Raw genomic sequence first — 21,320 nt, 5'->3', positions numbered from 1 at the left:
CTCTTCTCCAACTTACAGTTTCTTATGCATTTTTGAATTTCATGACAACGATTAATCTGCTGTTATTTTTGAAGTTGGTCATTCACGAATTTAAAGTCAGCTACAAATCTGAAGGATACATTAATCAAACGTTCTTATCAGAAGTTTATAAGTATTTATTAAAAATGATCTACTCAGTTGATAACTAAGTCATGCTACCATCTTCAAGGAAAGTTCAAAGCAAAAACTGACATAATCACGGCTATCTTTAGTTTTTAAAAGCGAAATGAAATATCCATAAGCCGAGTACGTATTCACTCACTTCACTTATTATGCAATTTCAAAATGCATTTAATACTTTTTTTTAAAAGAAAGGTAAGATCTTCTAAGATGAAGTATATTGCAATTCAGCATCAATAACCAGTTATTGTCAATTCGAATTCATGCAGTGAATTCCAGCTCGTGTTATCATTATCCGGGTGGTGCGTACAGATGAACAAGCTGTCACCAAACATAAATAAGAATTATCGGTGTCATTTCATACGAGTATATACAGTTTTAGCAACAACTGTTTGATTTACCCATAGATCTTTTCGGGTATTATTTCAGACGACTTTTTCCGAGATTCTCTGAAGTACTATCTCCAAATGCTTAAAGTACGGAATTTCCACTATTCTGTAACAATTAGTGACGAACGTTTCTTCCTTTAAAAACCATTGTCATTTTACATATTCACGTATGAACAATTTGTTAACAGGACTTCAATATCACACACATTCTTCTCAGTTCGTCAAACAAGTCTTCTCTTGTGGTCTTGAAAGTTTATCTCAACTTTCTAACGAGAATTCATGATCTTGCAATGCCTTGATAAATAGACCGTCAACAAAAATACATCTTTAAGATCCAATATATTGTAATTTTATACAACTTTTAATTACACGAATAGAATCCTCTCAACAATTTAGCTTTGATGACCTTTAGTTGAAATGTCAAATAAATAATTTTGGCTTACAGAAAACACATCACTTGACTATTTTTGTAGTTGGAAAATCTACTTTGCGAAGTTGGTTGAAAAAAAAAAGGAATAGTTCATTGCAATCATGTAAAATGATAGTGTATCAGCCCTTCTCCATATATAATAGCACAAAGAATGTATTCTTAAGATCAAAGACCTGGCTTCTAGCCTATCGTAACCTTATTATGCACATTTTACATTTTAAAATTACTACACTTGCACTGTTAAGAAAATATTTAACCCTATTACTTTCGTACGAAATTGAACTCTAAGAATTATTTCTTCAGCTTTTCAAACATGTAAATGAATTTTTCATTCACTCGAAACTTTAATGAGAAAAAAAAACTTTGCCTTAGCACGAATGCACCTGAACAATTTCAAAGGAAAATTTAAATTATGTACAACTATTTTCCCCCTTTCTATTTTGTAATGCAACTTATTTTTTTAAGTATAATATTAACTTTAATAATAAATCAGGTTAACTGATTAAAAACAAACTTTAAAATAAAAAAGTTTAAGATTTACAGATTATTATTTACACTATCAAAAGTTTCTGCTTAATTATATTGGTTTACAATTAATTTTTTCATTGATAAATTTCCACTGAATTATGGTTCATGTTATATATAGAAATTGAAATTTAAGATCACTTTAAAATCATGAATTTCAAGTATTAATTGTTCGGGAATCTGTCCTGTGTCACATAACGAGAGATACTGCTTCTGTTTCCGTGCATTGCGTAGTAAGCCATTCTTGCCTCTTTTTCAAGTTTCTGAACTAAATATTCACAGCATGCGAACTGTTTACGAATGAAAACTTATGTACCACTTGAGTTACGAGGTAAAATTTTGTTTATCTTCTTTTAAAGAGAAGTTTTTCTTCTAAGCAAGATTTAGGAATCTTAATACAACGTCCTATTATGCTTAAGATTTAGTTCTTCTGATTGAAGAGAAACATTCACTAAGACCGCACATGTTAAAATACACAATCTTCCTTAAATTTTCTTCCAACATAACTAGAGAGAAATACCACATCAATTTATTACGTATCTTAATATTTAGCAGCAGCAAGATGACTTACATACCATCTTCATGTTTGCTCCCTGTAATGGTATTCGGGCCATTCTACGCTTTCTCCAACCCACACAAGATACTTTGTCGGTGTAGCAAAGTATTCTTCCTGCGATACCGAATGCTTTCAACAGCAAATACTGCTAGCCCTCTCCATCTCGAACTGGATATAAATTTACTAGTGATATCATTGATGCTAACAAGGAGTATAACTGCTCAAAGAATATGTTTTCAATTTCTCTTTTGAATTCTTCTGCAGAACTTAAAACAAAAAAAATTAGATCATCTTGAACAATCGCGAAATGACGCAGTGGTATGAATAACGAAGGATGCTTTTGTTGCGGCACTTACAATTAAATCTAAGTGAAATACCCAAATAAAAGCGCATAGTATATTTTGATTTCATGAAGACAATAAGAGAAAGAAATAATAATAATAAATGAGTTATACTGTAGATGCGTCTTATGTCCTTATTTATTTTGTTAACTTTATTAAATATGTACCTTCTAAGTACTACTGATTTCTGCTGCGTTCAGAAATCTTCGTAAATCTTATATGAGACGCGTTCGGAAAATTACTTCCGATTGGTCACTGTGTGGATTAGTAGTGGGATTAGTGCTACCATAGTTGTACAGACTTGCGTGGTAGGTCAATCTGCATCCAGCCGCAGTAGAGTAAAGGTTGTCTGATCACTAGTTCCACTTTTGTAGCGTCTCAAAATGTGTGCTGCAATAGAAAACCCACCAAGTGCGAGCTGTTATACGTTTACTTGCGGGAAAACAATATTCGGCAGCAGCTATTGATCGGGAACTTTGTATCGTGTATGGACCAAGTGTGATGAGTGAAGGAGCTGTTCGTGAATTGGTTCGTTCATTTAAAAGTAGACGAACAAACACTCATGACGAAGAGAGGAGTGGCAGGCCATCAGTGGTCAGTGATGAACTCGTCAAGAAAATTTATGGAAAACTTCGTGAAAATCCACTATTTCACGATCTCGGAGCCTTCCGAAATTACCACAAATTTCCAGAACTGTGTTACATGACGAAGTGACACAAAGGTTAAACTACAGGAAGTACTCAGGTGATGATGAGGAGCTGAAAGAGATTCGGTCACAGGCTGGCTCAAGGCACAGGCGGGATTGTTGTGCTGATGGAATTTCTAAGCTAGTGCAGAGATAAATGTTTGAATGTTTACGGAAACTACGTTAAAAAAATAGAGCAAAGAAGCAGTTTTGAGATATTTTGTATATATATATATGTGTGTTCTTCTTATTTACTTTGTGTTTCTTTTTTAACCAATCGGAGGTCACTTTCCGAACGGTCCTCGTATGCAAAGTCAGTATCGCATTAAATGTATTAAAGACTCTTATTCCTAGTGTGAATTCATTTATGTGCACCAAATATAGTAGGATTAAACTAACTTCCATTTACTTTCTGACTTTCACTCTCCCACTACTACAGTAGCAACTATACATATTGTGTATGTGTGCAAGAGCTATATTTTGGTGGGTGAAAATACACTGTTTTACAAAAAAACTACCTGTTATGACCATACACTGACAGATGTCAAATAGTATTACCTGACGTCATCACCGTAACGGCAAAGAAATCTGGCAAATGAAACACCGAGAATCGATGGTGTCTTCGAGTTCGACCTTCCACTGAAGTAGATTTGATATGCTTTTTTCAATAGCCCAAAGATAATTTTTCTACAGCTGATTATGTAACAGAATCCATATACGTACATTATTCGTAACAAGGAAGTTTCAAGGGATGTAACATCTCGATTTTTAAGACACTTCAGTTTGATGATATTAGTGCTATGGTGAACCAATTAAAAAAAAAAAAAAAGTGCACACTTTGGTATTTTCTATAATTAAGAGAATTTTACTTATTTATTGTTTTATCCGCGTAGAGTGGTAGACTTGACTCAACAGATTCCTTCTTAACATTTAAACTCAAGAAATCTAAATCAGTGTTACAATATTTGATGTGGTAATCAACGAAAGTTTCGTTAATATTACTGAAAAAGATAACATTTGTGTTGAAACTGTTCGGTAATTAAACTTATTGACCAAAACCGGGTAAGTTCTATATTTACAATCTACTGTACTTTCAAGGAATTTGATGTCTAAAATACCTAATCTCCCAATAATTCATCCGTTTTCAGGGCCTTTAACAGTCCTAGCTTTATTCGTCTATTAACTAACATGTTTATAGTAACACTCATCATATTTGATTTTTTCATGTGATAGATTATATTCTGTGTTCGAGGCTGAATCGAACTAACGATAATGAATAACTAACTAAACTTTTTACGCAACAGCCCTTAGGAAGACAGGGCTTACCAGCCGGCTTATGGTACTTATGTTTTTGTTTCAAGTAGCTTTTCAACTGTAACTGTCCTGAGGTTGGACGCCGAACTGCTAACACTATCTGGTGTGTACGAACGGTCTCCCATCTTTCACCTTACCAGACCCGGTTCTGCTTGACTTCGCTAAACCCACGAGAAGCGGTATCCCTGTGCGGCTACGGCGTTGGCGTAATGAATATGACAGAAAACTCAAATGAAAAGAACATACATGAGTAAAGAAAATCATGCTACGTTAAAAATGCTTGTTAATAGCACTGAATATAACAAAAAACAATATTAGTACTGTGTGTAGAATTTGCTGTAGATCGCAAACTGGTCTTCGGTTCTCTGACGACTCATTGTAGAGATTTTTTTTCCCTTTCTTTAAATTTCCAGTGTGATATGATGTTGGATAAAAATACTTTCTCATCATAATCCGAAATCTAGTCAACCATCAACCGAATTGATTACACTTCAAAGCAAAAGGAAGAGCTCTCAAGCTATTGTAATTACCTTACTTTACGAAAACTATTTCACTAAAAAAAAGAACGCTTCACAGCTAAAGAACATCGGCTTATAAAATTCCTTACTAATTTAAAGTAAGTTATTTGTTTAAATGTTATCTAGTTATGAATTTTCGATTTCCGCGCCTCACTTTTGTACTGCCTGACCACAGAGAATCCACAGTACAACAATTTTTCCAGCGTACCTGGATCAGATTTCTCTTAACATTTAGAAAAAAAAAAGTCTGATAATAGCTAACAAACACTGAGTCAGGGAGTTTTCTTAAACTTGCTTGCGTTTTGTGGGACACCACCATAATATACCAGGTTATCATAAAATAAGTATCGCTGTTCAGAGAACCCTGGAAACGTAACCACTTGACAGAATGCAATCAAACCTGGTAGGAGTACATTTGAGAACATGCAGAAGAGATTGATGTAAAAAAATAAAATTAGTTCCCATTTCCGCCACCAGAGGTAATTGTGGTGCTGTACAACACCAAGTACGTACAGCGTGGAAGCCAAACGACACTAGTGATGCTAAATGATAAGAAAGGCTGTGATTACCTCTCCTGTGGGTCTCATGGCCTTGATATCAATATTATTAATAACCCGTGGTCAGTGGCGGATTTACTGGGGAGGGACCTTTTGAGCTGAAGCGTCCTTTAAAATTCTTGGATATCTTACAAAAATGAAGTTAAATGTTAGTCTTTCCTGTACTCATAAAATGCAAGCTCCTCCAAAATTCCAGGAAAAGATTAGTGTCAAATCTCGCCTCCAGAGGCTATTGTGTTTCTGTTCAGTTTTAAGTGCGGCGAGTGTGGTATAGAAGACAAATGATATGATTGATATTCAATGAAAGAAAGGCCATAATTATGCCCCCGGGCGACGCATGGCATTGATTTGTACTCCTATTAATAACCCCGTGGTGTAGTGATGTGTTATTGGCGATGATGCTGTGAGGTTCTGTCCAAAGGCAGGTCTTTGACGTGAAGTTCCCTGAACAAGAAAAACGCATAGCGACTAGTACCGTATAAGATGATGTGACGTTCTAAGGATGGGACCTATAGGTTAACATGGGATCCGACTCACTTGTGTCTTAACCGGAAATCGAACCCGGGAGCCCTTGAAGACAAAGCAAATTGTGGGAAGAAAAAAGAAGCCAACATAGGATCACCATCAATTCACTTGTGGGACATAGTGGCGCTCAAACCCGTATCACTGAAACACATGCAGACGTGAGTGAGCAGCTGGAGAGGTAATTACAGCCTTCTTATTATTTAGCATTACTAGTGTTGTTTTCCTTCTACGCTGCTTTGACATGGCGTTGTACAGCGCCACAATTACCTTTGGTGGCGAAAATCGGAACTAATTTTGTTTTCTACACCAATCGCCTCTGCATGTTCCCAAATACGCTTTTACCAAGTTTGGTTGCATTGTGTTGAGTAGTCACGTCTCCAGTGTTCTCTGAACAGCGATACTTATTTTATGATAACCTGGTACAATATACAATCCGACAACTACTACACAGGATATCTATAAATTATTACCGTAACTGTAAAAATTACTTTGTTTAGAAGGATATTTTGATACAATTTGTTCCATATTAACAATGCTTCAAGTTTTCATGTACTATTTTGCACGATAAAATAACTTACAATTTTTTCGTGAAGTATAACTAAGGCCAATATTTATGTTAATGATTTGAGAAGATACTTAATAGACCTATTATCGCTAGAAGTTTCCACGCACTAGTTAGTAATTTACAAGCAGAATGGTGCATTCATGCTTGATTTAGGAAGAGGTGCTTCAGCTCCGCTCTTCCACTACGAATGCAGAGTGGCTTTGAAAATGGTTGTCACTCATATTTCTCTTCAAATTATTGACGTGAAATTCACATACTATACAAATAAAGTCATATTAGCCACCATATGACGCTACGAGAAGAGAAGATAACTAGCCCTGTGTAACAAAAGAGTTTTTGTGAGTGAAACAAAGCTACTGTTTTCATTGTTATTCCAACCTAACACCACGACAGATACACGATCACTTCGACATTTAACCGTTTCTGTTGCTTTTAAGTCACACGAATACAATTTGTACGAGGGCTGTCCAGAAAATACGAGACCTTTTGGCCTATCGTGGCAGTGGGTGGGGCTAGAGTCGCCGCCATCTTGGTGTCAGAACGTTGACACAATAAGTACGCACCCAGGTGTGGCAGCGTGAGGATTGATGCTCTTACTGTGCTTTTTGTGACGTTACAATGTGCGTTGCAACAGAAAATCTCACCTCTTGTGACGTGCGTTCTGTGATTAGTTATTTGTTGGCAAAAAAACTACAAACCAATTGAAATCCATCGCCAACTGTGTGAAGTGTACGGACATGGAATATTGACTGAAAGCCGAGTGTTTTTTCACGACAACGCACATCTACACACGCCAAGCGTACCCGAGAGATACGGATGGTTTTGGATGGGAGGTGTTCGATTACCCGCCATACAGCCCGGATTTGGCGCCGAGTGACTACTACCTCTTCTTAGCGATGAAGACATGGCTCGCTATACAACACTTTGATACTGACGCCGAATTGCGTGCTGGTGTAAGCTACTAGTTGAAATCGCAGGCGGCCGAAGATGGCATTGAAAATACTTTCCATACGTAATTATGCGTACCCAATCTTCTTGTCGATGCCAGCCGAAGATGGCATGAAAATATTTTTCTCTAAGTAATTATACGTACCGGATCTTCTTGTCGATGCCATTCCCTATTTGGGAAGCTGAGAGAAAATTCTGAAAAATAATCCTTCTTAAAAACAAACCAAGTGCTACAATGAGATAAGAGCAAATTTTAAATCTCGCGTTGGTTTCTAGGGTAAGATGGCCAATTCTTTTAATTTCGAGGATGAGTTCGATGACATTACGAAGGTAAAAGCAAGAAAAAAGAAAGAAGAAAACTCTTACGAGATACTTATTTAGGTGATTCTCAATTACCGTTAATTTATGTGACTTTTTGTTTTACAATTACAAGAGAAAAAAATCTTACGATGTTGACTTCTTTCTCACAGAAGTACCTGTAATCTTTCTAGAATTACACGCTTCAATCATATTTCTTTCTTTCTTTCTCTGTCTTTAATATTAGCTTTTAACTTACAATATTATAAGGCCAATTTAAAGTTCCACCGCCTTTTAGGAATCCCCGTTCTTTTTATTATGTTTTAGAGAATCTAATTAAATTTTCAGTGCTCAACATGGACCGATTAAACTATTACGTAGGTCTAATCGTACTTGATGCAAAGCACTCTGAAAATACTATGAGGAAAGAACTTATTTACGTCAATACCTTATTTTAGTTTTGCCGATTGTCATTTTCTATCTTCCATTACAGAAAGTCCGTTTAAATAAAAACTGCTACTGAAACTAGTTTTATTTCGTTGCTATGGTGGTTACTAACATTTAGAAATGCCAAGGCAAAATAATTATTAAACCACCTATATTTAATAAGCATAACATGAGATACTGCAAATTAATTTTTATCGCTTAATACACGATTTTGCTACATCAAATTGTAGAAAAGTCAGGTTAAAATGTTAGTATTGCCATGGGAGGGGGGGGGGGGGATTTCTTTGGTGTTATTTTCATTTTGAATATCGCCTTCACATTTACCAACAAAATTACTTGCATCTTTAAATCGGTGAGTATATTGTTATAGTTTTTGCTGGGGACCCAAAGGGTGTGGATTCAACTTTGATTTCGTTTAGTGGCTATAGTAAATCTCTTTTGAACGAGGTTTACTTACTTTTATTATCACATAATAATAATAATAATAATAATAATAATAATAATAATAATAATAATAATAATAATAATAATAATAATAATAATAATAATGTATGGAACTTATCTTTGATACTTGTTATTCACATCTTTCTGTTTTAATGATATTCTCATATTGAATAGTGTTACATTTAGTCAGTAGGGACTACACAACATGATCAGACTCCGGCTTGGATCCATTACAAGTTCGTGAAATATAACCCGAACATTTCCGAAAGAGCTTCCTCATTTTTCTCTTGATCTATGCATTTCTACGACATACTGCATTTGGATTTCTTCTTGTGAAGAAGTATAGAGAATATTATGTACTCAACCGAAGTTCAAAACATCAATAACCTTAAGCACCGGATGATATCCCAGTGCAAAGCATGACGTTCATATCAACTGTACACGAAATGCAAAAATCAAGAATGAAGTATTTAATATGGAATAAACTGCATCAAATTATTATTATTTTGATACTTTAATGATAATCTATGGATATCCTGTATCTTAATATAACCCAAATAAAATTATTTGTATACTGAAACTGATGGGTACTAACTTCATACTGATAACAGGTTTATGGTAATAATATGGAACTACAGAAATGGAAAAAAAGAAAACCTAATCGCTCATTTATCACAATTAACTGTTGCCTTAAAGTATATCTTGAGTACTTACAAAAATCACAACAGTGTTACTTCCACAGAGTTACTTTACACACAAAAAAATAAAATTCCCCAATACACCAAAAGGATTAAAATTCTGGAACACCCACCTTTTCTTGGCCGCCACCAATCTTCGAAATACCCTTTGAGTGGGGAAGAGGAGGAGGATCCTTTTAGTGGCATAGCGACAATAAAAACAATCTCCATTTAGAAAAATGGAATACCCCTTAAGTTTAGACACTTAAGATGTAAAAAAATATCAGATGCATAAAAAATAAAGTAGTGCAATAAAAAATAAACAAGCAACACATTCAAACTGAAGAAAATAATACCGAAGCCAAAAGAAGCTAGTTAACAAAGCGCTTAAATAAAACAAAAATACAGCAAAATAATTAAAACAGCAAACTAAGTAACTTTTTCCTCTAAGATAAGTTAATATAGATCAAATTTTGACTCTTGAAAATGAAAACGGTTTTATATTTCGACTGTATATATATATATGAACATAGAATACACTAGTTTTTCTTTTTTCTTTTCTTTTATTAATGTTTATATAACTTTCAGTTAAGAATTTACAGTTTTAAAAACATGAAAGGCCACACACTAACAGAACAACTATGAGCACGACTATCGTAATTCACATTTTGACAACAGGCTACTTGACAAAAGCTGCAAAGAAATTAGCTCCAGTTTGCCCGGTTGTTTTAGTTAACCGCTGCAAAGCACTTAAAAAATACACCGGTTATTAATTTTCAATACTGTAACATAAATGCGATTTTTATGATTCTAGATATTCGTTTATGCGCTATTAAAGCCAAATTTCGATGCTAACTAAAATTAAGAGGATTAAAATGAGCTTCATTCCCACCAGACACTAAAAGACTATTTTCTTTCAAGTATCCATTACACCCACAAAATGAACTATTTCTGTATGTAATGGATCAAACTTAGATTAATCCTCGGAATCCCAAGCTCTTTTTGTTTCACGGAAGCCCAGTGGGGTACATTTCGTACCCCAACTTATTTTTTACCTTAATATTAGGGGAAAGCATTATGATTATTATTTTGTTCGCGTGCAGAGCTTTTTTGATAATATTGATAGATTCAAACAGTATAATACAATATTTTGAAAAGAAAAAAAAAAAAAAGAATTAAGATTATTATGATAACAAGAGATTTTGCTGAATAAATAAATGCATGGACCTAAAAAAGCGAACTCCAAAAAACAAAAATGCAAAAGATTCAAGGAAATATCCATTTACATTAAATTTTGTAGAGTTCTCAAATGTTTGCATTACTGGTAACATCTTACTAATATCACAAAGAGCAGAGCCATCTGTTATACAAAAAAAACTTTTACATGGAAGCTCATAGGGGTACATTTTGGACCCCAGTAGTACAAATTTCCAATTATTTCAATAATCAATTACATTCACCGGAGCTTTCATGTAGAAAATGTAGAAGAGCCAAAAATATTCAGCTAGAAAAAGAACATTCAAAATCGCAGGAAAAAAAAACAACAACAACAACAACAGGAAACAGAAGCAAATTTGAACGTGCGGGGTACAAAATGTACCCCACTAAACTTCCGAGAGTTAATATCAATTGATACCTAATATCAAATAATGATACCTTATACTATTCATGAAGTAATTTACTCATTATGCCCACTGCGTCGTTTTTAAACTTGTTTTAGTTTAAGGACATTAGGAACCAACAATGAAACTACTAGCCCGTCAAGTTCCAACTCTGCCGAAATAAAATTTCAATATTGATAAAGAATTTTGATGAGAATAATAGTGAGTTTTACTAGTATTCACAACCATTTTTTCATGCACATACACACTAACAAATCTGAACACAAATTGTTCATGCTGAAAGAGACAGTCACGAAACTATGAACCCCATGGAACACATTTAACAAAGTTCAACACTATCGACTCTTAAGAAAGCAACGCGTCAGGCATCTTCCGTACTTCTTCCATTTTGGAATATTGAGCTTAATGTCACTCTCCAGCACCAAGGTTATATGAGACAGGATCCACTATAAGTGGGGTCCGAACCACTACTCCGGTTTAAATCCGGGTCAAGCACATTTTTTGAAAATTGAATCCGGGACTATGCTCACAGAAAAAACAATTTATCAAGCTTCTGTCTTCTTCAATCAACACTCGACCTTTTACTTGGTTACTACTAATTCATTTTTCCTTTTTTAGTTTAATGTCCCACAATTGTGTTCCACGCTAAGGGGACCATGGTGATTAACGAAATGGTGGAATGAAGAAATTGGGAGAACTTCGAGAAGCATACGGGAGCATATTCAGAGACGATTTTATATGTGATTACCATTGTACTAAGAGTTCGCCTAACGTGTGATTATAATTGCCCTATTGAATAACATTTTGGATTATGTTATCCACGATTTATATCGAAACAAGCACGTAATGACTTTTCAGCAGTGTTGTTCAAACACATCAGGGGAAAAGGTAAGACAATATTAAACAGCATTATCACACTTTTTTTGATAATACATCTGAACATCCTGTAGAAAGTTGTGTCTGACTTTTTCAACAGGAATTGTAAATAAAACCAGTATGTTTCCAAATAAAGTTAGAATCACACATTAGTCAAACCCTTAGTACGAGTCTGATCACACTTATAAACGTCTCTGAATAGGGCTGATGGCGTTTGTCTACTACAAACCTACTTCGCGCGAGCTGGGATCGAACCAGGAACTTCACGCGTGTCATGAACTTTCTACCACTGAGCCACCGAAGCCCCGCTACTAATCCAGGTGTCTCAGCTTTTCTCTGGCAAGACGTAACTTGATGTGATATACCTATTAGTTTCTGTTCATTAAGTTAACACTGACATCCCCTACAAGCCTTCGGCCTATTAGTGGAACTTACTGGTTTAATTCTAGTTCTAGAATATATGTTTTTTGTATGATAAATTTGCAGCAGCTATTGTCGTTAACTTGTATTGATCTTCATATCTATGAAAATTTGTGTAAAAATTTGCCCAAAGTAGTTATAGTTATTAAATTTCGGTTAAGTATCTATGTCTTTCTCTAGCAAAATTACTTTGACTTAAGTTCATTTTCTATGATTAAAATATTTTCATCTTTATTGTAAAACAGATATGGTATAAATACACATATCAGTTGTCCACATTGATATGAATCTCTTATCGTTTGTGATTAATCCAGCCAGAGGTAGGTTATATATATAAATAAATATTAGCAAATGCACCCCCATGTTACTGCAGGCAATATTTTGCGCCCCTTCTCCTGTGTCTTTCATGTAGAATTCATCTCATTTCGAAATCGGGCACGAAATTCGAGCACCTCGTATGAACATCTTAGTGAACCACCCACTCCTTTTTTTTCCCTCTAGGTCGAACATCAAAAGACACTGAAACATGGGTTTTAATTATTTCAAATAAATATCAAATTTCATCTCTCTAATCTTAAGGAATTCCGAGATATGCACATCTTATAGTAAGAAATGCGCAAATCCCCTATTTTAAAAATCCTTCCTTAGTGGTACCATACGACACAAATCCTATGTATTGTCCAACTTTCAAATTTTTAGCTTAAGCAATTTGGTCTTATCACCAAGTAATTTCAGTAAACTTGCTTTTAAAATTTTGAAACTTCGTCACAACACATGACCAATTTCTAAAATTTAAGGTATAGCTAGTTACTATTATTTTCATTCAAATCAGAAGAAATCACCGAGACATAAAATACGAGAAGTCGTACATAAATTCTACAGACAAATGATAAATTATTCATATCCTCATTGACATAAATACCAGTAATGAATTCAATCTTCCTTCGGTAAAGACTAACAAGAACCCTAGATACGATACGTACGTAATATACGCAATACTGTTTTAATATAACCAACATATAAACCGAAAGGCACTTTCGGATGTCAAAAGAATTAACTGATCACATTAAGAACTTCAGTTACTAAGTAAGTTACATTCTGAAGATATTTTAAAATCGTACTAACGGGTGGAATAACACACAGTTTGAAAATGTTCGTGCTTATATACAATACGAGACACACAAGACTTACCCTTAACTTTAGCTAATTTTATTGTGACACAAACCAAACTGCAATATGTGTATGTTAAGATTACCGTACATGTGAAATGTGCATGCTACACAACAAAGTCCACCAGTTCGCTCAAGTTTAATAAGGCTAAATAAATGTGTATGAAAGTCTCATACTTCTTGCATGTGCCATTTGTGTGTTTAATTAAACAGTACAAATCTAGTAATAATTGGCTTATCCTAAATACCTTAAGATGTTCACTCATTACAAACAACATTAGTATTACAGGTTGTATTCTAGGTACAAACTGTAAATAGATTTAAAAAGAAAAAGAAAAGCAGATTCGTTTGCGTTCACTTCCTCACTTGGGTGAGGGAAGTTACTGCATAACAAGTCTTCGAAGAAAGGTATGCCATGAAATCTCCACACCAGTAATACATGTTGGACTTCGGTTGGCAAAGCAATTTATTACTTGGGTTGAATGGACCAACACATTGGTTTATCCAAATGGGAGTTCAATAGTTTTTAATTTACGTATCCTCCCAATTGAATCACAGCTGGTGAAACCTGAAAATTCTGTAACCCTCTGGTTATATCCGATACCTCCAAGTTTTGAGTTAGTGTGTATAGATGAGTATCAAGAGTAAAAAAACATTGTTGATTTATTTTATTTTATTTTATTTATTTATTTAAAAAGACTAAATAACATAAAATCTCTGTGAAACAGACACCCTTCATTTACTGTTTGGTGGTCGAAGGAACAAAAATGATTGCTGAAATCATACCAGAAAAGCAATCATTCGATAAGAATTCTCAGGACCATGAAGATTAGTGATTGCTATATTAAAGCTCACAACAATAACAGAAATACGTATATGTATCTGTTTTTAATTTGGAAAGTACTACTTCAACTAGCTGACCTCAAGGTATTTAGGTTAACGACAGTAAAATATCACATTAAAAAATTGCAAAATTAAGTGCTCAATGTTTTAAATTTTAATATTTAACAAGAATTGTGCTTTTCTCTTGTACCAACCTCCTCTGGGAATTACCAATCGCCGTGGGAGTTTTCGACAGCCAATGCCAATACCTGCTCAAATAATAATAAATGTTTATCAGCCTATAGTTTTCAGATATGACGTCATCCTCCTCATGCAAGGAACCAGGGTCTTGCTGTTAACATTAGATGGATATGAAAGTACTGATTAAAAGTACATTGCTCTGAAATTGATTTAGCAACGAAACTGTTACTTACTACCAAGAAACCCACGCACTTGCAATATTCACTATTAAAGTTCTAAACAAGACTTACGCATGTTAAAAATTACTTATATTCCTAACAAAATGTTTTTAATGTTTCTAAACGAACAGAAAACATACAGTTCGAAGAAAAGCACCATATTTTGCCAAGTTTAGTGTTCGTAGATAGACCTATCTCCATGATTACAATCCATTAAGACTAAATTGGATCGAAAATTACTTGAAGAAAGTACCTCGTCTTAAGAGAAGAAAGAGCAAAAGAAACAGCCACTTCACCCTAATTACACAATTCCCAGTTGAAATGCGGTAGATCAATTTACAACAATGATTAAGTAGGTCTAGGTTAGACACAGTGCTGTAAATATAATAAAAAAAAAATGTTCGTACAAACGAGTGAAATCAGTTTGGTTTCTCTCATGTTCATATAATGATGATAATCACTTACATGTTAACTTTATTCTAGTTCACTTCTAACACAATTTAAAAACTTTTTTGTAACTCATGCTACGGCACGAAAAAAACTGCTTTTTATTATTATTAATCTTTTTTACATCTCTTGTTTAATTTTATTTCCTCAAATACTTTTCTAGTTAATAAAAATATTTGATTTGTGACGGTTTTTTTTTTTTAGCTGGTCTACTCTGAGAATCATCCGAAGTACGTAATGCTTATAACGAGCAACTCCCTACGTAACGCACTGGAACTGGCATGAATATTAAAACAATAAATAAATAGGAATAAATATTGAATCGAATTTTTTTTGTATGACGTAATACTATACATAATAATAATTTTGGAGAGCAATCAAAGAAAGAAAAAAAAAACTACCTTTTATCTGTTGAAATACCAAAATCAAACAAGTGTGGATTTCATGGATAGTAATGTTTTCCGGCAACAGTTTGACAAGGAATAAACCCGACTGCAGCCGTTTACTACTCATTTCTTAAGCGTAATATCTCCAATTGGATGTGGTCACGTGACCATTACAATGTCAGACCACATGCATCGCAGATCATTAAGAAGTGGTTCAATGAACATGAAATCGAGACAGGATCCAATCTCCTTATTCATCTCATCTGTAGCCAAGAGAGTTTAACTCTTTTGGCTTTCTGAAGCATAAACTGTAGGATAATTTCAATGAGTTGAAACTTGCAAAACGACGCAACTCTGCTGGAGTCGCACGCGGTTTTTTTCAGGGCGAAGTTTCGTTTACATCTCCTAAGACTACATTTATAAACAATCAAATGTCAGCTTCGTAGCTTTTTTTTTCATTATTTTTTTTTATTTAAATACACATATGTACGTATATGTTTATGCACGTTTGACTAAGGCAACCCGACACATTAGTCATGAATACTACGAATTTAGCAGCTTAAGCCGTAAATGTATACGACAATACTATAACTCTCAAACAATTAAGGCTATTTTACAGTAGCATCAAAGAGGAACTTTAGGACTTTATGTATTCATATTATGAATATATGTTCTTAAAGGAACTGAGATATTTCTGTAAGTTTTAAGCATATACATAATACTAAAACTAACATGTTATCAGTATTACAAATAATTCAATTTCGCTTCATAGTAGTGGAAATTGCTAAAAGCACATTAAGTATGTATTGTTCATACACCTGGACAAACATGTAAAGCTAACGGATATTATATCTAGATGACTCTCCCTTTACCCACTAATAAGAACCCAACATATATTAATTTATACGAAATATACTTATATACAGGGTGCAGTAGACAGAACTTTCCTATTTGAGAAATTAATAAATGATGCCGAAGATACTTTTTTGAAAATATTTTTCTGCAAAGAACATATAATGTAGGTTTAAACCAACGTGCTTTAAACAAATCATCACTCAAATGGTGGCATTCGTTACTGATACAAAGCGCGAAGTGGATGCAAAAAGCACACTGGGTCGCAACCAGCGACCCACCAATTTTTAAACTCAATTAGGAATGCCACCTTTTCGTAAGCCTAAAGCCGGACACACACTTATCAAATATGTGCAGATCGACGGTTTTTCACACCCAAATTTGCATATGAAAGAATTTAAGAATAATAGAAATACATTTATTTATTAATGAAAAGTAAAACCAAAAACACAAGAAACAAAACTCGTAGCATCAGCTTGTTCACGAATAATTGAACAGAAGTTATGAAATATTGAACTGGTCAGATAATATTACTGCCGCCAACATACAAATTTTAATGACTGAACCATATTGGTATCTCGATAATCATATGTACTCATCGTAGTTCGAAATTTACAAATGCTACTACAAACATCTGTCGCATATTGTGTAAATGTTTGGCTAATTTAGCTTCTCAGCATATAATGCGTCCCTCTTAGGCGTAATTCAGGACAGATAGCAACTCTAATCCAGCAACATAGGCACGATGTTCCACCGTCCACACCATAGTGTAAACTGAAAACAGCACGTACACTGCTCTTTAAAGACATGTTCTCTATCCGAAGGTACGTCCCTCTCAAATAGGAGAGTTCTTTCTGCCGCATATTCTACTATTAAACCATACATAATGTACATAACTAAGTATAGTGAAAACATATGGCCGGCTTAGAAATATTACTGCAAGCATATTTGTTCAGCATTATAATATTCTTCATATTCAGCATTGCTGCAGAAATCTAGACACAATAGTGAATATAACTAGCTTTTATAGAATATATGGTATATTTTGACGTATGTTTGTTAATTAGGTACATGCTGCTATGATCAGTTGATCTGATGACACGCTTTACCACGTACAATCAAGTAATATAATAATGGAAAAGAACACGAAGGATTGTGCTTAAGTATTTCCAACTCATTTCTTTCTTCTACATAAATCTAACTCAGACAACAGCACTTAACACCTTTTTACACATTTTAAGGTAATACAACATATAAAAATGCAAAGATCTACATAGTGGCTCCGAATGAAGGGCACAAACTTTGTCAGGTGATTCACTATGTTAATGAATAGTACTAATAATAATATAGAACGATAAACATGTACTTCCATCGCTGTGAACTGCCAAAAGTTTTAGAACTAAGTTTTGTTAAATGCTATCTAATGAATCACCTTCCGAAATTTATACCCATAACTTAGAATTACCCTCTATCGTGATTACGGAATATTATTTATTGAAGTTAATAAATGTTCTTCAAAGTATTGCTTTAACCTTTTCCTTATTAGCACCGAGAATAAATAAATAAAAACTTATCTCACTATATAATCTACATACAGGGTGTCCCGGACCATTTTCTCAGAAATGGTTTGAAGCTGCATATACTATAAAAGGCTCAATGTTTGATTTGCTTGTGTAAGTGGGCCAAACTCAATTAAAAGAAAAAATAAAAAATAAAATGGAAATGTATGTCAAATTGGATGGCATTCGAAAGCTCGTGAAAAAAACAATGAACAATAACGTTTAACCCAAATACCAAAGTGTTCACGAATAGTGGCAGGTCAAATTAACAGTTCAATCTTTGTCTTAAGATGATATAAAGTCTGATCCCGGGTCATTTTCTCAGAAACGGTTTAGAGTTGGAGATTTCTGCTAACACGTAGTGAAACTATTATGGTGACCCACTGCGTGAAGTGCTCATGATTAGTGAGTGACACCTGGGGGCACGACTCCACTTACAAATTGCAAATGGAAAGGTATTGGATGACATTCCAAAACTTGTAAGAAACAATGAATGGTAACGTTTAACCCATATCAATACACCAAAGGGGTCACGAATGGTGACAGGTCAAACTATTTCAAGTTCAATCTTTGGATGTGAAATCTGACCCCAGACCATTTTCTTAGAAATGGTTCGCGCTTGGAGATTTCTGCTAACACGTAGATTTCTGCTATTGTGAGAACCCACTATTCGAAGACCTCATAAATGGATGATACTGGAGGCCAATTCAAATATCTAAATAGGAATGTATGTCAAATTGGATGGCATTTGAAAGTTCAGAAAAGAATGTTGGCGTAAAGAGCCACATAGTACAGTATAACTAGCAGAAACCTGTACTCAGGAAATAGTGAATGAATCGCATCCACTATTTCCTAGGTCCCATATAGAAACTAACAGAATGACATTTACCAAATACAGGAATTGTGGCGAATCATGTTACGAACACAAACACACACGTTTTTACCGGTACACTAACACGAATGTCAACTTGAATTCATTTCTGCGTTGTGAAGTTCCCAATTTTCGAGTTGAATTCTGCCTGAATTTTTAAGTTCCGAGAAAATCTGTTTCAGCCCGATAATGTAACTGATCTCCTGAGAAAAAATTGTTCACGTTCTGGAACCGAAACCGGTACTGAAATGGAAATGAAATTACAGAGAAAAGTAAAATAGACTTTGTTAACAAGACTACTGTAGGTGGCTCCCTTAAGTTATTTCACAGTTGCTCCACACCGCTTGCAGCTTATAATGATGTTGGCAAATGCTGGTTGTCAAACTGTATTTTGGTTCTCTTCCCAAAGCGCAGACGTTTATTTAGGGTTCCGAGACCACGGACCTAATGATTTTTGCTTCAGTTACAATTAACCTCCCAAGAAATAAGGAGGAAGTCATTACTAAGTGCACAATATCATAGTCACAAGTATGTCGAATTGTATTTTGGTTCTCTTCCTGAAGCGCACAGAACTAAAACGTTTTTTAGGGTTCCGAGACTATAGACCTAATGATTTTTGCTTCAGTTACCATTAACCTCCCTAGTACTAATAAGGAAGTTCTTATTGCCAGTGCACAATAATTAAAACAAGAATTAAAACAAAATTAGAGATAGGGCAGCTATTTCCTCGTAACACCGAACTTCAAATTTCTGGTTTTAAAGAAAATATGATTATATTTTAATCATTACGAAAGACGAACATACATAGTTTATTATTACTATGTTATAGATTAATGGATACATGCTATATTTTAGTATTTAACAACGTGAATTCAATGTTGCACTTCAATGGATAAAAATTTTCAAGTTTATTTAGCGAAATATTGTGCACTTTTGTTGTTTTGTGTTAGTGTGTGGTCTCTCAAAATATTAGTCTAAAATGATACAATCTATGAATTTCACTCAGAAAAGTAGACAGACACAAGTCTTTATATATAAGGTTCTTCAGCATACAAGGTACTACTATCACCAAATTTCGGAAGATGACGCAATAAATGAAAGAAAAAAAATTAATAGACATAACAGTTTGAAAATGCTTCGTCCAGGAAATATACGCATGCCAAAATGTATGAAACATTTCTGAAATGAATGAAGCGAATGAGTACTAATGGAAGCTCAATGTTAAAAGAAAATCGTATCCATAGAATGAATAATAGGAATGTCAAAAAACTTTCTCCAGTTGTGGTTTAGCACTGTAATGGTACGACTTACAACAAACCTTACCTTTGCTGGTAGGAGTCTTGTGTGTGTGATATATATCGGGTGTTCTAAAAATGGCGCCGACGGACCACAGAGCACTGTTCTACAGACCAAAATAAAGCGAAAATGTTATATGATGGTATGCCCTCCAGGGCCTCCCTCAGCCGCTATGGGGAATCAAAATTTCACAATGTGGCAACGTTGCAGGTTAACTTGGAGCCATTAGCATTATTCTAATACAAGCAGTTGAATCGATTGCTACACTAATAAGTGATGTTTGTGTCAATCAGTACCGACTTTAGCTGCCATCTGGAAAGAATCGATATAACTATTTGATAGATTGGTAGATCTAATCTATGGTTCTTCGTTTTGCGACGTTGCCACACAGTGCAATTTCTCTCTCCAGACGAGAACTAGAAAGGTATACAAATATGTGTATATATATTTTCTGCTTTATTTTGACTTGTAGAATAATGCTCTGTGGCCCGTGGGCGCCATTTTTAGAAAACCCGATATATACATACTTGCTCCATCGATTCCATCATTGTTTGAAGAACTGTCAGAAGATTTCTTTTGCAATCTTCTGAGGTTCAGAAGTAGCATTCGGTCTGATACTCTTTCTAGTTGTGAAATGCATTCTCTTAAGGCCCATTTTCAGAACAGCCACAGCCAAAAGTAACTCCAGTGAGAATTATGACGTTTGATGTCTTGCTCTTTCCCCATTCAACAGGGAAGTGTTTCCAAACTATGGTCCATATCAGACATCTGTCGCGGCTTTCAGCAATAACTGGATTCAATAGGTAAGTGTAAATGTGCAAAAGAGACCAACTTTAAAGACGATTACCGCGAGTTTTACTATTAGACTGCTAAACCACAATTTTGGATTTTTTTTTTTTTTGACAGTTGCTCATATTAAAAAAAAATCAAAGCAACCACACTCGAATTAATTTGTAGATGATGGTAAATGAATTCCTTATGTAGTGCTTTTTTAGCAAATATTTTGGCGTGAGTACACGATAAACCTTCTCAAAAATGTTGCAGCAATATTACTGAAGCGGGACATAGTGCCTCACTGTTAGAGCGTCCACCTCTGGTGCGAGGGGGCCCTGGTTCGATCCCAGGCTACACGAGTTTGTGGTACAAAACATCAAGCCCGTAGGTTTTCTCGTGGTTCTTCCGTCTCCTCCTATAATCTCATTCT

The 21,320-nt window shown here is 34.7% G+C and overlaps 1 protein-coding gene across 23 annotated transcripts in view; it reads right to left on the bottom strand.

Moving 5' to 3' along the window:
* Positions 1–21,320, bottom strand: part of sw (cytoplasmic dynein 1 intermediate chain short wing) — a 159,714-nt gene that overhangs the window by 63,159 nt on the left and 75,235 nt on the right. For 5 of the 23 annotated variants that reach the window (XM_081749222.1, XM_081749220.1, XM_081749221.1 and 2 more), the window contains 2 exons: positions 14,502–14,555; positions 9,512–9,571 (listed from right to left, as the gene is read on the bottom strand). The exons of 6 other annotated variants lie outside the window; for them this stretch is intronic. In XM_081749222.1, the coding sequence (XP_081605348.1) occupies positions 9,512–9,571; positions 14,502–14,555 (114 nt within the window). The remainder of the gene's footprint in view (positions 1–9,511; positions 9,572–14,501; positions 14,556–21,320) is intronic. 12 more of the 23 variants (XM_081749230.1, XM_081749228.1, XM_081749229.1 and 9 more) reach the window with 3 other exon arrangements.

Source organism: Thermobia domestica, chromosome 2 (genome assembly GCF_964235325.1).
Source record: "Thermobia domestica chromosome 2, izTheDome1.hap1.1, whole genome shotgun sequence".
Lineage (NCBI taxonomy): Eukaryota > Metazoa > Arthropoda > Insecta > Zygentoma > Lepismatidae > Thermobia > Thermobia domestica.
This window is presented reverse-complemented; position numbering and strand designations above follow the sequence as displayed.